This window comes from Neopsephotus bourkii, unplaced genomic scaffold (assembly GCF_033783945.1).
Source record: "Neopsephotus bourkii isolate Nb327-2 ecotype Australia unplaced genomic scaffold, CSIRO-AGI_Nbou_v1 NB_1615, whole genome shotgun sequence".
Lineage (NCBI taxonomy): Eukaryota > Metazoa > Chordata > Aves > Psittaciformes > Psittacidae > Neopsephotus > Neopsephotus bourkii.
The window spans coordinates 2,732,322-2,755,637 of NW_026902090.1; the positions used below are offsets into that span (position 1 = coordinate 2,732,322).

At 45.0% G+C, this 23,316-nt stretch overlaps 1 protein-coding gene across 4 annotated transcripts in view; it reads right to left on the reverse strand.

Moving 5' to 3' along the window:
* Positions 1-23,316, reverse strand: part of SH3PXD2A (SH3 and PX domains 2A) — a 257,343-nt gene that overhangs the window by 74,763 nt on the left and 159,264 nt on the right. For 2 of the 4 annotated variants that reach the window (XM_061372609.1, XM_061372607.1), the window contains exons 6-7: positions 16,832-16,860; positions 1,807-1,854 (exon numbers count right to left, since the gene is read on the reverse strand). In XM_061372609.1, the coding sequence (XP_061228593.1) occupies positions 1,807-1,854; positions 16,832-16,860 (77 nt within the window). The remainder of the gene's footprint in view (positions 1-1,806; positions 1,855-16,831; positions 16,861-23,316) is intronic. The other 2 variants (XM_061372608.1, XM_061372610.1) reach the window with 1 other exon arrangement.

Here is a 23,316-nt window from a genome sequence, read left to right on the forward strand (position 1 = left end):
CACTACAGCACCTCTCAGGATCTGGCTGCATGGCACCTGTCTTCTTCCAAAGTGGGTTATTAAAACACTTTTAATCCTTAGCTAGAGTCTCCACTTCATGGAGCAGGTATATGCCCTCAAATGGAGCTCAGGAAAGATGGCTTCTGTTCTAGTCTCTAACCCCCAGCCTCAGACACAGATATGTACAATGCAAGTAAAGATCATTTTCAGATTCAGGTCTTCTCCATTAGCCTGCCACATTAGGATATAGCCCATGGCAGGTCTGGACTGAAGAGTAGCTGTGTTGGAAACTGGGGATTAATTTAGATGATAAGCAGAACAAAAGGCCATGTGAACTCGAGCAGCATGGCGGGGGGGGGGGGGGGTTAAGAAGCTGCCAGGTGTACAGGAAGACCTCTGAGCAGCACTGCCTATCAACATTCACCTTCTTGAGCACCATACAATGCAATTAATAACTTGCATTTGCCCCATCATCATGCACAGATTGGTTTTGAAGCCAAACTAGCAACATGCATTTAGCTAAAAGCAGTCAGCAGAAGGGTTCCCCCAGCCAGGTAATCTGAGGGCTTCTTGTCATTCTTCCCAAGTGACACCACCTCTTCTGTCTCCTCCTCACCTCTGCTCAGTCTCGTTCTGTTTCTCTGCCTGAACTCCCCGGTGACCTATCAACCACCAGGCTCCTGTGACTGAATACTTCACATATTTCTGCACTTTTATACCCTACTACCACCCTGAAATTAAACCTACTCTGCTAAGATCAGGCAGAATTTCCCCCCCAGGGATATAATCAAATCTGTCAAGGACAGCATTTCTGAAATCACAACAGTCTTGTTTATTGAAAACCTCAGAGAAGCAAGCACTCAGCCATGAAGATGGCGAGATTTTGTTCACATATCTTGAGCAGGGCATGAACTTGAATATTTACCAAATCAGCTATGGAAAGCAGCAGGAGTGTTTACAGCTTTCTTTGCCTGGAGACCTACGTGTGGCCTTAACCAACTGCACGACCAGGCCAGCATCCTGTACAGACAACACAAGGTCTGTGGCTCATGATCAGTTTTCCTATGTCTGAAGGAAGAAAAGATCTCTTTCCTGGTATTCCACATCAGGTGAAAAGTGTTTGCAGAAGAAATCCACTGGTTACTCAGGAGAAGTCCTAATTTCTTATACTATAAGGCTTAGATTTCTCCTTGTATTGGACTACTATTACCAGACCCTGACATCACTTAGAAGTTGTTTCACTGCTCCCTCCTCCTTTCCAACATCTTGTGACAAGGAATCTGATGCTCTTGTGAAAATATAGCATATTCCTCAGTCATATGTTTTCTATATAAACCCCTTCATATTTACTGTGGAAAAGCAAAATAGCATTTCAGAGGAACAAGCAGCACATAGTCATGTTTCTGTCCTTTATCTTGATCCACAAGATTTTTCACTTTTGCTGTTCTTCTATCCTCCATCCCACATGGGATAGTGAGCGAGCAGCTGTGCAAGTATTTGTGCAGAGTCAACCCACACAGGAGGCTTCAGATTGTGGCTTTGAGTTGGGCAAGAAAGATGCAACACAACAAACTACCCCTGCTAGCAGCAACATCATGGTGAGGCAGCAGTCAGAAAAGCAAAGCTCTTCCTTATCAGAAATCATGCATTGTGAAACACAATATACAGGTAGACAACAAGATAGACGACAGATCCTGGATATCCACTGTCAGAAACCCACATTCAAAAGAACTCCAAAACCATGCACAGTTTGAACTACAGACTTCTCTTTTTAATGGCATGCAGAATGCTAAGACAAGAAATTACCTGGAGTGACACTCTTTTTTGGAGTCTCAGTCAAACTGGACATCCAAACTTGGAATCCAAGAAGAGGGCAGATATGAAAAGAGAAAGTAATTAGAGAAACAAGAAAACAGTCATATCAGAAAGTCTGAAAGTTAGTCTAAGACAGCTTTGAAAGGAACGTTAAGTTTTTCTTAAGAGTGGTGTTGGCATAATGGGGACTCACTTAAAGGTCAAGTCCTAACAACTATCCAGTTAATTATTGTTTTAATTTAATGCAGGACTTATGAAACTGATCTTGAGTGATCCAATTTTGAGATCTCAGAATAAGATATACTCTGAGCTAATTCCCAATAGGACAGGGAATGCCTATCAAGAGACAGTTTGACTTATTAAGCCTCAGATCTGCAAAAGTATTTAGCTTTGCAGCTGTTAACAATCCCCAAAAGGCTAACAGGCGACTCACAGAGATTCAGGTTCGTAAACACATGCAAGTTTCTACAAGCATTTTGTTATACCCTGGAATAGCATTAAGGAAAACAACAATAGACAAACAATGCTCCATGGAAAAAAGTACAAAGCTCCAATAAAGGTACATTCAAAGTATCACTACAAATACCACTTTCTTTCAGCCAATGAATACGGCACAGAAACCCAGTTAAGGAGAAAGCTAACAGAGTTGTTACCAAGAAGGTCAAAAGATTTCCCTCTCCCTCCATGAAATGAGGTGTAAATACTTGGGTTGGGATTCTGGGAATAACCTTCAAACACTGAGTGCTTGGGTTTGGGGTTTTTTTGTTTCAATACCCTGGAAGCATGTTTCACAATTTAGCAGGTTTGCCCCCTTTCTAAATTAAAACCAGCAAACACTCCTCTTCTTGGAATGAGGGTGCAGTAGGGTAGCTGTTACTTTCACATTGCCTGGGAGAAGAGATGAGGATAGGCTAAGAACTTCCTGCATTCTGACAAAAAAAGCCAAAACAATTTAAAAAAACAACGGGAACCCAGTTCTGGACCCACCAATTTAACAGCACAGAAGATGCACTCTTCAACCACCTAGAGAAAGGGGCAAGCTATATTGGTGGCCTCCTCTGCTAGACTTGCTATTGTCTTTTGACCTGCAGAATTTCATCAAGTCAGCCAAAAATCAGTAATAGATTCCTACTACGTACGTAACTGAGAAATTGCTAGCATGATACAAAGCATAAGAAATGGCTTTCAAACCTTCCCACTGGAAACCAGAGGTCCAAGAAACACATTACTGCATTTCCTCAGCTCAAGGGGAATGGTGAGGTTTTTAAATCCTTTCTTTAAATCAGACACACTATTGTTACTGTGTTAGAGCAAAACTGTAATTCAGATGGATTCAGTATTGCGCTTACTTTTCACTAAATTCTCCAGTAGTGCCTATTCAGGGAAAAACCTGAAATCTTCCAACCACCTAAGTCCCAAGCCCATGCATTTCACTGTCACAATACAGTACAAAATACACTGTGGTAAATCACAATAATTTACTTTGGATAACCATTTAAGACAAAAAGAAAAAGCTTTGCATTGGTAGAGTACAACAGGAAATCATCTGGCAGAGTAACTTGTGCTTTAGCTGATAGAGGGAACATACAGCATGTTTCTATTACAGACTCAGGGCACACACGGGAAAGGGTGCGAAGGAGTTGTTGTCAGCAACTTGTCTACTGGCTTTTGAATAGACTTCCACTGCCTTCAGGAACAGGATTATGAACTTCAGTCAGCAGTCAGATGTTTTTCCAGACAGAACCACCTGAATACAGCAGTGATAAATAAAGCAGAGGATGTATTGCAGGAGCAATTGGGAAGATTTTGAACAGTTTGCCCAATCCAAGCTGGCAACAAAAGGCTGAAACAGCCAACAGAGACAACAAGCTGTGCTTAACACAAGTGTGGGGCTACCCTGCATCTTATATGGCCAAGAATAGAGCGAGTTTAAACTTAGATCCACAGTAGCCATATCAACAAACGCACTGTGCGAGATCTCAAGGAAACAAGCTCACCATAAAAAACAATTGTTAGATACTAGCCTTTTTTTAAATTAATTTTTAAATAAAGTATTTTTTTCCTTGCCAAAACCCTTGGTCTAAACCACAATAAAAGGTCAATCTAAGGATCAACTGGTAAACAAACCCACAGGTCCCCAACATGGGCTCCCTGGCTCAAGAAGAAGCCTAAAAGCAGCAGCACTTCTCAGCTGCCCCAGCCTGACAGCAGCCCTATGTGGATGAGGTTGCTTCTGAAGCAGAAGACAGCTAGCATATTTCAGCTGCTCCTGCACATCTGCTTAGCATTAAACTTCCTTCTTGGGGATTTTTTTCTTTATTCCAAGACGTTTCAGCTCTAATTGCTACCAGCTTCTAAGAGTCCCCCCTACAAATAATAAAAATATCATACATTAGTGATGGATTCCACTTCACAGGGAGCTCAAATGAAGAGCCGCGAAGGGAGCCAGGGTATGGGGAGGAGGTCAAAGGCCCCAGAAGCACGCTGTGCCCGAGCCAACTGAACACAAGCTTTGAACAGCCCCTGGCTTCCCCTTTAGGACAGTTTTACTGGAATTCTGCATGGGGCTTGGAGCTGGTTTCCAATGGGATTGGTAACGGTAAACGAACAAACCCTCGCTTCCTGCCTCTCCTCTCCCCTGTTGCCGCATGGCCAAGCACTGGCTGGTCTCAGATGACTTGGAGGTGGGTGGGTGGGGAAATCTCAGTATTTGGAAGGGAAATTAAAGTTGCCTGCTCAAAGAAAGCCACTCCTAAGGCAACGGCATCCCAATTCTGCTCCTAACACCAGCCCCTACAGCCCTTGCTGCCAGCTTCAGCTGGAGCCAGAACAAACCCCTCTGATCAGAATTATTTTTAAAAGCTCAAAAGAAACACAGGTCCATAAATTCCAGCTAAGCCGCAGGGCTGAGGCGCTTGTGAAGAGCACAGAGGAGGCTCCCTTTGGAGCCACGCTGCACAGAAATAGCAACAGAGCAGGCGTGTCGCTAGAAACGGCCACTGAACCCCATCCCACCCGAGCTGCCACCACAGAGGTGGGCAACCCCAGATGGGCTCCTCAGGTGGGGAAGCAAAGGAAGGTGTTGAGGGGTGGAAAGGCTTTAAAGACATAATTAAGCTGGTTGCTGTGGTGATAGAAACACATGAAACGGATTATTTTAGATTTCACCAGAAGCTTTTCTGCTGCCAGCGAAACTGGTTGTTTTGCTGCTCCTCCCACCACTGGCAAGAGAATAGGCGCCAGACTGCTGGGGACTAACGCTTTATGCTTGCAATACAGCTCCACTCATCTCATTTTAGCAGCACACTATTTGTCTTGCGTGCAGTCAGAACAAAAAAGTGAGCTTCAAGGAAAAGCTACAAAACCTAGAGTCAGTCTGGAGTCAAATGCATGAGCGCAGTGCTACCAAAACCCATGAGATGCCGCATTCATGGTTCACATCAGTACTGCATCTCCAGCTGGGTCCCTGGCCCAGCAGGTGCAGAGAAACTCCTCCATAGGCATTTTAGCAGTAGCTGCTGATGCAGTCTTCTTTTTGTCAGTAACAGTGCTTAAAATGTTCAGTTCAGTGTTGAGTCCATTATGTATTACTGCTGTAAAGGCCAAAAGGAACACCTTCCTAAAGATTCAGAGGTTGCACATAACAGGGGCTATCAGGGTCCTTTATAATAAACTTTTTTTAAACCTAGTGTCTGTATAGCTGTCTAGCCTGTTAAGCTACATATTTCATGACAGTAGTCCTCTAGTAATTATCCAGAGTTAGATCATGCTGCTTACGAGTCTCAGCATGGTTGTCATTCTGGCCATGTAGCCCTTGCCACAAATGATTTCTGTGCATAGCTGAGAAGTTAGTATGGGCCAAAGACAAGTCCCCACAAGTGATCTGGATGTGGCTACCTTGCTTTGGATGGTAAAAGTAGCTCAACTATGCAGGCATGACCTGTTCTATGGAAGTTGCCTTTCACAGAAGAAAACAGGCCTAGGTCCATTTAACTAATCAAACACTTTTGTTCTCACGAAACCCTGTCTTAAAAATCACTTGGAAATACTGAAATCCCCCAGCAGCTGTTAAGGTGAACCTTAAAATACTGAGAAAAGGATGATAAGAACAGGTGGCCATGCTGAAATACTAAGATCTGAAAGAGACTGCCCCTTTCCAACAGTGATCAGTTCTCTAGGTCATTAGTCGTGTCCATGAGGAGGTAGTAGTGGCTCAGTTATGCAAGGACCACAGTGGTGAGTGCAGCTGAGCATTTTGCAGATTCATTTCCCAGACATAAACCCTTCCTGTCTTTATTGGAAGGGTGGAAAGAGACTAAGCAGTACAACCTTAGACTGAAACTATACTGGCTTCCTGGGAGGTCAGTGTTCCACCCCAGAGAACTTCACTGGTGGTCCAGTAACTGGATGGAGCTGGGGGAAGTAAATACTGCTTTTACTCATCACTGTTCAAATAAAAGGCATTAAGAGAAGAATGGTGGTGTTCTCATGCCAACAGTGTTATTTGATAAGTCAGCAAGAGCAGGCTGAGTAAGCTGCTCCCTAGAAGTATTAATTTCTTAGAATTGGCCTAGAGCCTTGGTCACTAATGTTTGTCACACATGGCAGAACAGCAAACAGAAATTAAGCCTTTATTTCAGTCTAGATTTTGAAGGTCAAGCTTGCCAAGAAGCTGGTACAAATGAAGTGCCATGTTGTTGCCCTAGGTGCTCAGGGGAGGCACCTTACTGCTTAGAGAAGGTAAAGAACCCCCAGGGGCCAGGCTCAGTCTACTCAATCCTTCTTCTGGCTCCTCCAGAGATTCCTCCTGAGATTTTGTCTCAAGTTCTCCCCTCATCACTTCCTTCCTGCTCTCTTCAGACGAGCAGAGGAACAACCTCTTCCTCCTGACAAGGTGAGGCTGGCAAACCATGCAATCAAAAGCAGGAAGATCCATAAAGAACTCCAAAACTGTGAGGCCCGTGTCTGCTCCCATGTGCAGACAGCACCATGGTCAGTGTTCCCCCATATCCTTGTGAGCCATTTCCAAAGCCTTCAACCCCAGAACCACCGACCATCTTTTGTCAACGTGTCTCCAGGTTACACTTCTCTAGCTCCTTCCCATTCATCTGGGGATTGGCACTTTGGTTCAATGGGAAGGCAACAGTCCTGGACTAGGGAAGGGAGAGGGAAATACTTGGTGTTGCTAACCTCCGCCATGAACAGAAGAGCTTTTATCAGAGAATCACTCTGATACAGAGTGTGCATGTAGCTCTACAGTGGGTGCAAAAAAGCTTGGAAAAAGTGAAAATGCAAATGAGCCTTTATCTGAACTGGAACCATTTTCACACATTCCTGGCTCACACAATTAATTCATTCAATTAGGCAGAGAAAAACAGATAGCCAGAGAAATGGGAGGATGGCACAGAAAGGATGCGAGTGTTTTGATCTGTTTCAAGCATTACTGCTCAAGGCACGCTTTTGAACGGACCCATTGATGTTTCTCCCTCCAGGCTCCAGAGAGACCTAAACAAAAACAACATTTGTGCCCAGTGCCTGACCCAGGGCAGGCCTGGTCAGCCATTACACTTCCTAGGTACCACAATGACAGGTTTATTTGCTATTGAAATTGCAGGGCAAGTAGCAGCCACCCGTGTTCCTACCCAGAGTACCTTAAATAAGCTTTCCTTGCTCTTATGTCTGTAGGATGCTGATGCATCATATTTAAAGCAAGTGTTTTAAGGTAGCTCTCGAAGGAAAACAGATACACCCATTTCACACACACCCCCCCTCAAGACTGTGTTTTAAAGTAGGCCTCTCGTCCTTGCAAACATATCTATCTCCTCTTCTATATACTTGAAGCAGAACACCTCCACTCCCCAGGCCATCTGTTCAAGAGACAGCATCCTGAAGAGCTACATCTTGAAAGAAATGTTTGAGTAGTAGATTACCAAACATGCAAATCCAGCTAAAGTGCAGGATTAAGAGGATTAGCAGCAGCCATTAAATAAGGGCTTTAATTTTAGTCCTATTCACCACATTCAGCCCATCATGAGCAGCCTGTGCAAGACCTGTAGTAAGGAAGAGGTGCTGCAGATGTGCTGAGCCACAATGAGAAGCCCAATGAGGACCTTCATCTCCTTGGCAAACGTGGCTGCTCCGGCATCTGCCAGGACTCCTTGCCTCCTCAGCACCAGGCTGCAGACCAATCTCAGACCACTTCCACTTGCCACGTAGCCTGGCGTACGCTAGACCCACACACACTGCTTGGAAAATGTTCACATCTGGCTTTCACGTGACTCGAGCATGCCTCAGAAATTCATCATCTGGATAACTCACTCCTGCAGGGGAGAAATCCACAACCAGAGAGCCCTTTCCCGAGCCAGGATGGGGCAGTGAGGAAAGAGGATCGTATGCCCGACAAGCTGCGCAGTGACACGCTCAGCAGCTGCATTTCCACAGCCTCATACAGTCCCTCATCCCTTCTAAAAGTACTAATGCAAAGAAAAGTTAGTCCCAGTTTCCTACTCTGTTTACTCCTGCAAAAGACCATCCTAATCCTATTCACAGACCCCAAAGTATCCAGGATTGTTTAGCTTTTGTTCTGGCAGCCATAGCACACGTTAACTCTTTCCACATGGCAAGCAAGGACTGCTTCCCACATGATCACTGTGGTACAGCCCCTGCACATACAATACTGTAGCAGTTCCCAGTTTGCTGGGAAGTGCCTAGAATATCTGAACGCTAATCCACATCTACAGCTGTACAAACTTAGAGCATCACCCCTCCAAAGGAAAAAAAGTGCCTCTAGCACTGCCAAGGAGAAGCCCCAGCCATTACACTTGGAAAGTCACAGGTACATACGCACACTAGGATTCATGCATGGCTCAAAGGAAAAGAAAGAGCTAGAGTCAAATTCCAACTGTGAAGAAATCATGCTGCCAAGCACAGAGAGTGTACTACAGGATCGGCATGTCCAGGCAGCCTGTTTTAATTGGCAGCAGACTGAGCTGGCCAATTGATGCATACATGATAACTCCTGCTGAACACCTTTATAAGTAATGTTTCCAGCCGTCTCTGGTTAGATAAGCCACTCCATCCAGAGCAGACTGGAGAGGATTTTGCTTGTCACACAGCCCAGACACAACCAGAGCGTGACAACTATAAAACCATGCACAAAGCTGGAGGCACTTCAGGAGTGCTATTTTAGAGGGTGAGTGCTCTCAATAACCCGCAGACACACACTTTGCCATCTAGGTTTCCTTCTCACAAGAGAGATTAAAGCTTCAGGTGCTCACTAGCCTGAGACTAAGTTATCTAAGACACAGGTAAGAGGTCTGCTCCTCTCAGCCAGACCCGTCTGTGCTGTGCACAGATTCCTGCAACGGCTGAGGATCATCACCCTCCACTCCAGTGCCTAAGTGCATTTCTCACCTCCCTTATCTAACACACCAAAATCAAAATCCATCACCACACAGTTCTCTGTGCAAGAGGAAAACCCACGCAGGCAGTGTTAATACCATCTGTCACTGACAGACAGAGGAGGAAGGCAGAAGAGCAGCAGATGGAGTATATACAACTCCTTAAAACCACGAGAAATGCCACTACATCCCCCAAGGTACCAAGTGTTTTCTTGGTGCTCAGCTGAAGGCTGAGACATTTACAAGGGTGCACGCTGTTCTGCCATAGCTGTGCTCAAGCCACACCTCATACCTGCAGTCCTTCCCTGCCCATCCAGCCTCCCTGCCCTCTCCCCGACACAGGGCTCTGAGCAGTGTTGATGCTGAACTGGGAACGGCAAAGAGCACAAACACATTCCTTTCCCTAATCCTGTCCCCTGTCCCCTCACTTCAGCTTAAAAGCCAAGGAGCAAAACAAACAACCCACACAACACACATAGAATTCTTCCCTCTCTTATCCCATCTTCCTCCCACCCCAGCATATGGGCCACCCAGAAGATGACAGGGTTCCTATACATCTAAGGACCACATGTCAGCAGAAAAATGAAGCGGTGCAGAAAAACGTCTCCTATCTGCTCTTCTTTCCAGTAGCCTCAGGCAGAAGTCCAAAACATTTTGGTTTAAGCAGTGACTTCAAAAAATACGGTGCACAAGGAGAAGTGTGAGATCAGTTTCCTCCTGCCAGAATATCACAGGCTGGATTTGCAGCGTGGGATTGGAGTGGACAGATTCACATCTTGACTGAAGATGCAGAATTGGGTCACATACACACAGATGCCGCAAGGAATGAAGTCTGCCTGACTTAGCTGATGCTCTTCCTCAAATATACCACTCCGTGCAAGTGCACCTGAGCACAGCATATTAGCCCTGCTTTGGAAAAAAAACCAACAGATTGGATGTTCCTTCAATTATATGAAGAATTTAGAATAGAGACACTTGCAAGCTTATTAAAAACATGAGGAAAGAAAATGGCTGTTTTGGGAATTGCTGCATCAGGCAAATGCCAGCAAAATGAATAGATTTTGGAGTTTAGCAAATTGAGGAAGTTTAGCGAGTTGAGAAAGATTAATTCTCCATCATGAGAAGAGGAAGAGCCATCAAGGACTGAGCTGAGGATTCACCCTGAGATTATTAACTACTGACTCCTTCCAGAACCAGACCCAAGATGTACATCCCCAGTAATTATATGCTAAGGTTTGTTTAGTCCTTGGTTGCTATGCTTCTGCCTGCTCTAGCCTTTTTTTATTACTAAATCTTTTAACCTCTTGCTTTTTTAAAAAAAAAAAAAAAGGAAAAAAAAAAAGAAGCTATGTGAGAACCAAAATGTTCTGCCAGGATCTGCTGTTTTTGAATTCCATGCAGTAATTAGTAGATACAGCCAAGAAGGTTAATCGCATGGTGGGGAACAGATCCTGATTTCTGATCAAGAGCAATCCTGTCAGTACATGCTTATGACGTTACAAAATAGCGGCTGGCAAAGTCCCTCGTCCAACCATCCTCATCAACAGACCAAACGGCACCAAGGAGCCAGTCCACCATCGCTCTTCCTGCACTAACTGTGGAAAACAATGCAAGGAGCACAGCACGTGTGATTCATCAGGACGCAAACAAGAGCACATGCCTCAGTCTGCAGGGATCATGTCGTACCATAGATTTCTTACAAGGATTAAGTCACCAAGCCCAAGCTACGTGGTTTAAGATGTTCCTGGGACCTTGCCATGGGCTTGGACAAAGTTAGATCCCCATTCACCACCTTAAAAACCCAAAGATTAACCTTCCAAGCTGAAGCTTTCCCTTTGGATGGAGGACAGGGAGGCAGACTTCAGAGACAAATACCACAATGGCAGAATAAGTCAAACTAATATTGGAGTTTAAAAACACATTCTAGCTTTGCTGCTATCACCTGGGCTCAGATTCATTAAGCAATAACCAACTGCCTACTTCACTACTCATGCATTCAATGTGGGTACCCACATGACATCTGCTGCAGTGACCACCATGCATTGTTTCATGCTGGGATTCACCATGTTGGTTTTTTCAACGTCTTCAGTAACACACTCTTAAACTTGGCCCCCTTGAGAACCCACTGAAAAGGTTCAGACTTCCTCTGGCTGAGAGAAGAAAACTGAGACAGATTTAACAGTCAACTGAGTAAGTTAAGGCATGCCCGCAGCATGCTTGCAGTTGCATTTACAGCTCTTCTAATATTAGAAGAGCATCAACCATTCCAGATGACATCCCACAAACACTACTACAACCTTAAGGCAAAGGAAAGGCAGCACTGTGCAACTCTTGCAGAGATCTAGCCCTTCCTTCTTCCTCCACTACAGCCATCTCCCACAAATACCATTAAATATCTGCCAAGGCTGGAGGCTGTATGTTCTGTCCTGTCCCTGTACCCATGTGTAGCTAAATGGCTGCTGCAGACCTATGAAGTTCCACACTCGGTTCCACCAACAAAGCTCTGTCCCTAGGGTGGGCATCTCAGTCTTGCAACAGGCAGAGACAGCTCCAACACCACAGCCTCAATGGTCCAGCTAGCGGCTCACACACCTGTGACCCCATTGAACGATTAAGAAAGGCTAGCACATGCCATTTCTCCATATTGCCTCAAAGGAGGCAGCTCAAACTGAAGTTAAGAAAATAAAGTACATTTATTAAAAAAACCTACAAAACCAAACCCAGAACCAAAACCAATCACATGCCATGGAATTGTAAATACACACTGGACATACGCAGTGTGACAGGACCAGAAGGGCTCAGCTCTGAAGTGATGAGCACAGCTCAGTTGCAAAGACATAAAAAGCCAAAGAGGTAAGGCACTTCCCTTTGTAATTACAAAGGAAGCAGGAAAAAGCCCTATCCCAGATAAAGAAATTACAATCAAGACATCTCCCTGAAGCTGACAGCACACATCCTTTGTGTGTGAAGGTTTCCCTAGTAAGGAAGAATTTGGCTAAAGAAACAGTTCTTGTCATCAGTTCTACCCATAAGCACACGGAAGCAATCCCACAAAGTGAGCACCCAGGAAGGCCCTTGATGTTACAGTGATCTGCTTGTTTCTCACTTCGGTCACTGCTGCAACCCTCTCAATTGTACTTGATTTCCCTTCTGAGGGGAAAAAGAGAGCATTACAGATGTTTCTGTAAAAAAGTCTGAGAAGTAGCTTCCAATGGACTCTGAAGTTTTTATTATTTACTTGCCAGCAAAGACATCCTTCCCAGTTTTAGATTACAGGAGGGAAAGGAAGCAGAGATTGTTGTCTGGGTGCTGCCATATTCTACTGATCCAAATATTGGACATGGGAACTAAGCTGAAGTATAGTTCTCTCTGCTGAGGAAGCCAAGCCTCATCAGCATCCTTATTGAGGCAACACTGGCTTGGACCAAACTGTTAAGTTAATATTCTAAGTGCTCAATTACAGGGGCTATTTATATAGACTTCAGCTGGCAGACTCAGCCAAAGTACAGCCAGCTTGATGTACTTCTCTGGTCAGCTGAGAAAGAGACACTGCAGCACTGATGGGGCCATGAACTCTAAGGTTATTCCCTCTCATTTGGAGGAGCATCCTACCACATAGCAATAAACTGCCAGAGAAAGCCACTAAGCAGCAGCTTGAAGCCAGCTGTGCCCCCTGCAGCAAGCAGGGCAGTCAGAGCAGTGGGAGTGAGCAAGCAATGGGGGTTTTTGTTAGGATTTCAAAAGGTGGTGGTCAGCAGGGCTCCTGCTAGTGCACACTGAAAGCAGTAAGCACAAGGGCTTGGCTGCCTACAAGGCAGGTGGCAGAGAAGCATGCCTTAGCTTTGAAAGCAAAGGCAAAGCAGCATCTCTTCCGCTGCATCTAACCCCACCGTTGTCAGGAGAGCACTCTCAGTAACTGAGGATCACTGAGACTCAGTGTGCAAAAGCTGCTGCTGCCACCAAACACCAGGTCCCAGATGCTTCCTTCAGCTTCATGACTGGGGACTGTGTTAACAACTCTGGCATGAAGCCAGCCAGGAAAGATTCTCAGCAAGGGCAGAAGGCAAGATCATCTTACTCCAGGAGTCTGAAACTTACTGGAGCTGGCAAGGGTAGGGAGAGAGGGAAGCAACACACAGGGGACCTCCCTGGAAAGATATATACCCCGACTGGTTCTACAAGCCACATCAGGATTAGCAGATGTCTCAAGGGTTAATTAGTTCCCCAGGCACAGATGGTAGCTGGTAGGGTTTGTGGAGTGGATTAACCTAATTTGTGGTTTGTAATGTTCCATGCAAATATCCATTACTAGACTTGCAGCAATTCTGCCCTTATTTTGATCTGAGCAGAGAAAACCACACAATGATGGTAGTGGTGCCTTTTTGAGTGACAAATGAGTTGCTGTTCACTTGGTTAATGTGATTGACAAATTGGAGTCTGGAAAGCAATTCCTTCCTTTTTTGCTACAGAGGGTCTTTGGAGAGACCTAGACGAGACCATTTGTTGTGAGTGCACAGAACATGCCCATGGTAACCGCTCCTCACAGTTGTACTGAGGTCTCCTCCGCATTGACAGATGGTCATAGAGCAACAATTGCCTGGTAACATGAAGGCAGCTTTCTGAAGCAGCTCTGCAGCATGTCAAGTAAAACCCCACAAATCCAAAGCAACAAACAGCACATGTGGCAGTTCAGGCCACAACAAATATCCATGCCTACACAGAGCCTCAGTTGATTCAGTGAAACGCCAGGTCTGTGAGCTGACTGCAGGTCAAATCATTTATAATTAGGTCATATCCAAGTAAAGGGCTGCGTGTTTATACAGCTCTTCACACTAGAGGAAGCCGGGCTCAGGGCTGGCATGTAGAGGTACCCTAGACTCCCTTCTGTTTAGTTAAGGACATGCCATGCTATTGCATTTGGTTCAGAAGGTCTCAAATGTTTACAACCGGTATCAGCTGCAGCAGTAAATGTTTCCATAACTCCTATTAAACTCTGAACTTGGATTAATTGCTCTAAGGAGCGAGCACAGGACTAGCTAGACACGCACTCTGGCAAGGCAGAGGTCAGGGTAGAGGTGACATTGGCTGTCAGAGGCATTCCCCAAATGTTTCTGCAACAGGCCATGCTCGTGTTGTGCCTGCACATGCCTGAGACACAGCAGCTGTGGGATTCCTGCTGGACAGTGTGGGACAGCTGTGCTCGTGCCCCAGAGCCCCCTCCCACCACATCTTTGGTCAAGGCAGAAGATGTGCTCACAGGCCTGATTTGTTGGGAGATGATTGCATTTTAAAGTGCCTATTTGTCTCTTGTTTAAAGACAGAGTAGTGTCTGCACCTAGAGGAAACTACATTTCAAAGCTATTTGTTACCTTAAAAGGCTCTCACAGCACACCCTGGAAATTTGTGCTTATTTACCCCACCACTTGTTTGAGTGTCATAAAGCCGGTCTTTGTTAGAGGCTGCAACTACCAACTCCTTTGGCATATTCCTTCGCTCATTGTGTGAGCACTCCCACAATATCCAGCTCTGAACAGAAGGAAGCATTCCTCCTCTGCTCTAAAATCAGGCAAGAGGATGGCTGGGAACAGAGTCCCTTTATGCAGCTCTCATGTGGTCAGAGAACTGCTTCACATTCCTCTTCATAGCAGCTAAATGAAGAAAGAGCATCCCTAAATCCCACTGCTTCCAGGCTGTAGCTGTGCAAGGGGCCAAGCACCTAGAAGTAGAGAAGAGGAAACAGTCCCAGAAGGAGACCTTGCAGCATGTGGAGGTGGGACAGGCAAGGGAGGGAGCCTGACTTGAGCTTCCATCCCTCACAGGATGGAGGAACACATCACTTGGGCAGGAGGCCAGAAAGAACCCAGCAGGGCAGCATCCAAAAATGGCATCTCAGCTACACTGACTCAATCCCTCTTCCCCTAATGCCATAGCAGATCAGCTCCAACTTCCCTCCAGAGCCACAAGAATGGAGGAGCAGCAGTTTCCTCACACTCCCAAAGCAATCCTCACATCTCTTACAAGATTATTGCAACTCCTGTGTGTCTCAACTGGTGCACTGAGCCCAAAGCTTTCCTGGTTTCCTAATGCTGTTCTAGGTCACTGCTAAATCAGGTTGCCCCAGAGACTTCAGTGCTGTTTTTCAAAGGTCTTTACATGGCCCAAAACGCCCAGCGCTCAGGATGTGTCGCTGCATCAGGAGCTCCCACACTCAATTCTGCCTTCTACAGGGTCACTTCACCTTTATGGTCTGCTCCTCTAGAGAAAGTGCCGCTGCCAATATAAGTCACAGGCCACCATGAACAAACACTACACTTGTAATACTACATTTAGGAGATCCTAGAAGTGCAATCCAGATAATCTTTGTAGATTAGGCAAATGAAGCATACCATAGTTTAGCACATTGGGCCAGCACCTAGTACCACGCTTGCCTCTTCAGTACCACAACAAACCTCAGGGAAAGGATACCTAAAGTATTGGCCTGCAAAGGCAATATCCATTTAATGTACAGGACACCGGGGTGAAGCAAGAGCTTTGCTTTAGTGCATCACTTAGCTTATTAGAGACCTGCAGCTTAAAAGCTCTCATAATTAACCAACAGATCAATCTAGGCAGTGACATTCATTGGAGAGCAGTATGTTACATTCATCTTCTTTCCTTCCCGAAGATTAAGCCATTGCTGTGTTTCTTCATCATCTTAAAAAGCAAGAAGAGAAAAAAACCCTCCTCTCCCCTGTACACAGGGCAGAGTTTTCCACAAGTTGCTAGGGGTTTGAAAGGCCTCTCTTTGGATGCCCTGAATACAACTGGGAGCACCCAAGACTCCAAACAAAGTCAATGAGAGTTGCAGGTGCTCAATGCAGCATGGAGAGAAAAGAATAAAAGGAAAAAAAAAAGAGAAAGCCCTGACACATCCAGCGCAGCAGAGCCAAACCCAGAGGCCCATAATTACATGTCCCTATTGAAAACACATCTGTAAAAATCACTAGGAGCTACAAGGGGAGGGGAAAAGTTGGATTTATATAGTTTCAGATTAGGGTTTTATGGGACATTTGAATCCAGGAGCTTAAAAACAAAACACTGAGCTACAGCTTTTGAAGCAGCCCAAATCCAGACACAGGCATTGAAAGCATTTATGCATCAGAAGCTACATCAGACCCTTTTGGAAAAGCAAAGGTAAAAGATTCCAAGGAGACCAGAAAAGCATTCCCTTCCCCTTTGGAAAAGAACCCCGCTCTCAGGCTGCATTTTGACTGTTTGCTCAGGTAAAGAATGACTTAAGAAAAAAAAAAAGAGAGAGAGAAATTTAATACAATTATTATCTCAGACTGAAGAAGGAGCTGTATAAACACAGTCAGAGGAGAGCAGTCATTTTAACTGCAATACTATATGTGGTGGGTTTCTTTTCCTCTCCAGTGCAAAGAGCTGATGCCTGTCTCTAGCAGGCTTCAGCAACAAAAAGTTAAACTGCTACACAATTTAACGCCACGCAAGGTAAAGGGAAGGTTTAAGGGAAGCGGTGTTGAAGAGGGGGTGGGATGAAGGGTGAAGGGGGCACATGGGAAGCTCCTCTCTGTAATCATGCAGTACACAGAAAGCCAGAAAGCTTGGTATCTTACCTGATTTCCTCTTTGAAGATCCATAGTCCCTGAAAAAAAGACAACAACAAATAGACATGGTTAGAGCTGGAAACGGTGGTGATAGAATGGGTGCCTCCCAGATTTCCACCCATATGCTCAAGAGCTCATCCTGTGCACTCCCTCCTTTAAAGAGGAGGTCGGGACTGCAAGGCATTGACAGGCAGGGACCAGGACGGATCCTGAGCAGCACTGGCTCATCAGCAGCAGCAGCTGGGGCTTCTGCAGCACTAGGGGCTCGGGGAGCATGTGATCAACGAGACAGAGCAAACCATCCACAACCAGCAAGGCAGGGGAGAAGGGTGTCATTTTTTCCCCTTTAAATTGAGCTATTAAATGCACAGCTACTGAATTAACCCCTGACATTCCCCCGGAGAGGAAAGGGAGTATTAACTGCTTGATGCAGGGGTGCGGCTGCTACAGGCTTATCTGGCACTGCGTGCAGTCCTCTCCTTTCAGAGGCTGGTTAACTTGTGAATAACCTCGGAACCTCTCCTTGTTATCTCTGGCAAGTGCTTGTCTTCTGCAAGCAAAAACAACACCAAACCCCAAACTTTGTCCTTCTTCTTTCCTCCAGGATGGGGAATGCACCCATACTTTTCCATAGTGATTAAAGGGTGCTGGCACCTTCGCTCGTGGCAGAACAGCTGAGAGCTCAGACAGATGCTACAGAACTGGGAAGAAATTACAGAAGGGAGCTGCGGGAGCTGGTTTTGGATAAGCAGAGCTGAGGACAGAAATGCTTTGCTATGGCTGTGCTTCTTCCCAGCGCTTTCTCAGCCTCTGAGACTCAGCTCTGAAATGGTCTGCACAGGCAAGAGCCTGGGCAATGACAGATTGGGCAGACAGCACTGCTGTGTGGGCACAGTGCCTGAGGCACAGCCACACGCTGTACCCGGAGGCATTAATGTTGGGAATACCACAAAATGAAGCACTGTAGAGGCAGGCTGTGTTTGCAGGAATCCCACTGCAGGGGCAGGCAGCAGCTTCTAAATTTGGAGGGGGGGACAGGCTCTTAGAAGTGGGGTTTTGTCCATTGCAGCATGCTCTGTGCTCAGAGGAACCAGAGAAGGATTATCCTAAACTATGTATTTTATTTTAAGAGTCTAGGGGATCACCTAAGGAAACAAACTGGATCCATGCCTTACATGTCTAGGATTTGCTTCCAAACAAACTGGGGGAAGTTTTTGCACCCTCTTTGGATTTTCCAGTGTCATTTCTTATTCAATTAAATAGTTGTTTTCTCAGCCATGTCTGCAGTTGTACTTGATATGAGGATGCTACTGCTCATGAATAGGCTGCTTTTTCTACACAAGTGATTTCATATGCAACTATAATGCCTGCTATATGGTGCCCAAAACAGAGATCCCTCAGAACGAGCCAGGGAAGGCACAATCCCCAAAACTCCCACGCCAGCCTGGAGCTTTGTGGTTGCTGTCAATACAGCTCTCTTGGCACGCGAATGTCTGTGTTTGGTCCTGCCCTGAACTGCCTCTCTCCTGACAGCGCTAAAGGGTAAGGTGAAACTCTGCTGAGATCCCCACATATAACTTGCTTTGGCCTAGTGTCTCTATTGTGCACATGCTCGAGGATCATTTCAGTACCTCTGCCTGTCCCAACTTTCTGGTCAATGGCAAGCAGGGTGCCAACACAGGCAGTAACTGTTCACGTGAGCCAGGAGCTCTGTCCAGCAAACCCCATCACTGCTTCTCTCATGGCTTGCGCATGGTGAAAACCAACCTTGAGGTTAGTCTGAAGAGGTAAAAAGCCACTTACTGTCACTGCAAAGTGCACAGCTGAGTAAGTTAGGGTCAGCTACAAGAGGATGAAGTAGGAAGTAGCTCTCAGTAATGTCTCTTTGAGATCTGGAGCGTAATTAGCAACATCAGAGGATACAGAATGTATTCAGGCTCTTGAAGGCAGTTGAACCTACAACTTCTGGTTATGTTCTTAGTCTTAAGCACAAGATCATCCTTACAGAAGAAATGAAATTATTATTACAAAATATTTATTTGAATCCTCACTGCCCCCAAAGTCATGAGGGTTGCTCAGAAAAGAAATGAAGAAACCAATCAAGCTACTGGGCAAGTTTTCATCTTTTCACCTATTCTTGTATTCAATATTCACCTATTCTATGTAAGGGTTAAAGCCCAGCTTTATCAGGTTTTGATTTTGGAGCTCCTGAAGTCCATGTACCCCATGTACTCCCTGCCTTGTCACTTTTTCGTACACCCACATTTCACTTATAAAATCAGGACAAAGCAGTATCAAATAAAATGGAGCTTGAAATAAAATTCTCATCTCCCCAGTGAAACTCTGAAAGTCGAAACTTGCTCCTCTCAGCGAGGATGGGGAAAAAAATTGCTGCTGAAATAGAAGGCAAAGAAGGTACAGCAAATTATCTCTGCCTAAGTAAAGTGCTCTCTGTATACATACTCTTTTCTGCTAATGAAGAAAGCCTGTGCTGCTGCTTTGCAATAACACCCAGCAAGGAGCCCTGCCTGACTCCATGTTTATTTTTATGTCCTATTATTATGCATCTGCAAGATCCATTGATGTCTTTTCCCTTTCCCAAGTGAAGATCTGTAAGATGAATACCTCTCAGCCTCACTATTTTCAGAGGAGCATTACTGTGAGGCTGAAGTATCTGATTATGTCTCCAAAACAATTAAGGAAATTATTTAATAACTGTAACAACTTCAAGTAGAAACTCCAATCTTCTCCTTCAGTACAGCTTGCACCTGGCACACTGCTAGACCTTAAATCAGACAAGAAACCTCACCTCGCAGAAGAACAACCTTTCCAAGGAAAGGCACGAAGCACCCCATACTGAGCACATGCCTTTCACAAAAATAGTGTATTTCTAGCCTTTTTTGTATCAGAATATGGCAATTTTGTCTAAAGTCTTCCTGTGGAGCACCACATTCAGCTGATACTGAACTTCATTACTGGCAAGAAAAGTATTTCCTGCTGGTAACGATATTAAAATATCACTGGTGCCAAGCACATCACACAAGCTGGAAACACTCTACTGACAAAGGAGAGGGAGGCTGGATCTCCTTTCTCATCAGCATTACACCAGGGTAACATTACTCATTTGAAAACTAGCAATGAATGTGAGAGGAAGACCACAAGCATTACTACAGAGCTGATTGCCTTGTTATCACATTAAGCTATCCACAGTCAGTCTGGAAATTTGTGGAAAGATAAAATTATCTTATGTCATTGATTTTATATGTCATTTGCAATCTAATAGTGACCATTATATGAGCAATGTTATGGAAAAGCTTTATGGCACAATCTTTCTTTAGGGACATACTTGGCTGCTGTGACCAGTGAGAGTTGATAAGCATTGATGTATGTGTGTGGCATGTTTTTGTCTATCTAAATACATACAGATATACACAAAGAAGCAGTGGCACAACTGGAAAAGTTGTTTAACAAATGAGGAGTATCCTCACATTTGCTCAATAAAGCCTAAGAAATATTCCAAGTGGAGAAGACTCGAGGTGACCAGGTGTGTCTGTGATGGACTGTGCCTATCTCTTTAGCTGTACTTCTAATTCAGTTTGATTTGTATCTATCCCAGAGGGTTTCTCCAGCAAGTCAGCAGAAGCCTCCTGCAGGAACAAGGAGAGTTTGCAGAGCAACAGTGCATCAACAGAGGTACTATAAGGCTGCTACTTGGCTCCTGCACAGCTCCCCGTCAGAGGTGATGTTTTAAGTCAGGGGACTTTATCCCTGTGGTACCCATGATGCAAAGGCTCTGTCAAAAGCTTCTCCCCTTTGCCACGCAGCAGCAGACCCAGCAAGCTCACTCTGTGGGATTCCTCTTTTCTCAGATACGTCACCTTTTAGCCTAGGGCCTCTGTCTGCCAGTAAAGCAAGGCTTGGCTTCAACTCTTTTAGCAAAGTTTTCAGACAACTGTGAGTTTCAACCGTGAGAGAAAACAGTGCCTGCAATGCATGAGGAGCTGTCAGACCCACAGAGGAGCACGGCTGGGGGAGCTGCACAGCAGACATTTCATCAGACGAGACAGAAGCTAAAGGAAGAATAAATCATCTTTCTGTCTGTTTCTCAGTGTTTGCTGTCCAAAGGAGATGAGACAGTGACAAACCCTGAGTAATGGAGGTTAATCTGTATCCTCCAGAGTATTTTAATACATAAATTAAAATTGTTCCTTATTTGTTGGCTTTTGCTAATTCACGTTTAAATGCAGTGTAGGTGTTTATGTTCCCATGCTCCTTAATTCCTAGAAGTCTACTGGTGTGGGCAGGCTGCGGTGGAGATGTATGACATTTCAAACAAACAACTCAGATTATCATTTACTCTCCAATGATTTGCCAGGCAGATTAGGAGCACAGAAGTGTTTTAACAAGGAAGTCCAGTCTCTCCTTCCCAGCACTCATACGGTCTGCAGTCAGTAATGAAGACCACTTTTCCACAAACTATTTTTCTTAGCACTGCTATCAGATTCTGTGACAGTGTTTTTAAAGTAAGCCAATACAAAAATACTTTGCTACTGCTCTTTATGCACACAGAAACCTGAGCCTTGGGAATATATTTGCATCTTGAAACTCCTTAACTTATTTTCCTCAACAGCCAGACTGACATTTTCTATTTGAGACAATTGGTCCAATATAAAGCATGACCAAGAACTGTCACTAGGTGCCTGCTTATGGCTGAATACATAACACCATACAAACACACAGGAGGTATATGGAAAGTGCAGGGTTAAAATTTGCATTCATGGTAGTCAACGTGCAAAAGTTTAACCATGGGCATGAAGGTATCTTCATTCCCATTGAGCTCTGAGACATAATCAAGCAAAATTAACTCTATACATTATGCATCATGAACACAAACACATGGTTGCATACAGCTATACATTTTCCCCCTCCAGCATTCCATCCTCTGCAATCATAGAAGCACAGCTGATCTCTTCACTGAGCCAAATAAACAGATGAAGGCCTTTTTCCTCTTCTCATTTTTTTTTTTTTTTATAAAATATTCTGCTCATTTCCTGATATAAATCATTGCATTGTGGAGCCCTCTCAAACATGAATCTGTCCTTTCTGAGCTGAGGTCGAGCTTTCCAGCCCCGTCAGAAAGGGCCCCATTGTGGAGGACCCAAGATTCCACAATTCCTTGCCGCAAGCAAAAGGGACTTGAGGGGCAAGGAGAAAATCTGGAGACCTGACTTCAAGCCCAGGCATTTCTTGCTGGCTGGAAGCAATTTCTGCTTGCTGCTAAGAAGGGTAAGCCACTCTTGTGCAATAAGCTCCTTAAGAGAACAAAGACAACATAAAAGAGAACTTTGCCTTCCTGACACCTTTCTGTTGTCTTCACAGTGTGGCTGTAATGCTGGCATAGAGCAAACAGCACAGTTTCAGATAGTATATCCTTCTGGTGAGGCTGTAGCAATTTTCTCTGCATCATATAACAATGGGGGCCTAGTTTGATTTACCAGGACCCAGCTGGAAACCCTGATCCCTGGCAGTGCTCAAGGCCAGGCTGGACAGAGTCTTGGGTGGCATGGTTTAGTGTGAGGCATCCCTGCCCACAGCAAGGGGTTGGAACTGGATGATCTTAAGGTCCTTTCCAACCCAACCCATGCTATGATTCTATGATCTAGTGATGACTTCTGACAGCTCCCTTGGACCCAACAAAGTAAAATTCAACCCAAGCTCTTCCTGAGAAACTCCAAGCACAGCACTGGAAACATGTAAGTACAGAAGAGATCTTCCCTATACCAATAACATTAGCTTGCACAGAAAAGCCAAGATTGGAAGGAGATGGACACTGCCTCCTCTCCAGCAATGCTTCCTGCACCTGGATCTATGGATTTTCTCACTGAAAGGGTAATCAGACATTGAAACAGCATTCCCAGGGAAGTGATGGAATCACTGCCACTGGAAGTGTTCAAAAAACATATAGATGAGGCCCTCAGTGACCTGGTTTAGTCATGGCCTTGGCAGTCCTGGGGTAATGTTGAACTTGATGATCTTAAAGGTCTTTTCCAACAAGTTGATTCTATGATTCTATGATTTGTATCATGAAGGGGAGGGGCAGGACAAGGAAAACGAGTGTCCTCTGCTCTGCACTTGGAGGATCCTAGAGATTAGTCCTGCACAGCACAACCTGAGCTCTGCCACAGAGGCCAAGGTGCAGGGGAAGCAGACAGCTCCAAGATAAATGATATCTCCATGGACCACTTCAGCCTCATGCAGACTCACAGTGTTTGAGGGTGGCTGTCATGAGAGTTTTTGTGTAAAAAGGGTGTACAAGGATGAGAGATGGGTTCGAGGCATCCTGCCCCTTCCCTAAATGATTGGGGAATCTCACAGATTTCTGTCCTGAGGTTCCCCAGCAGTGAAGCTGATCGCTTGGCTCCAGGGTGCAACTTCAGTATTTGGCTCAGGCTAAAGATATGCAGGATTAGCCTCTTGAATTTTTCACAACTGTA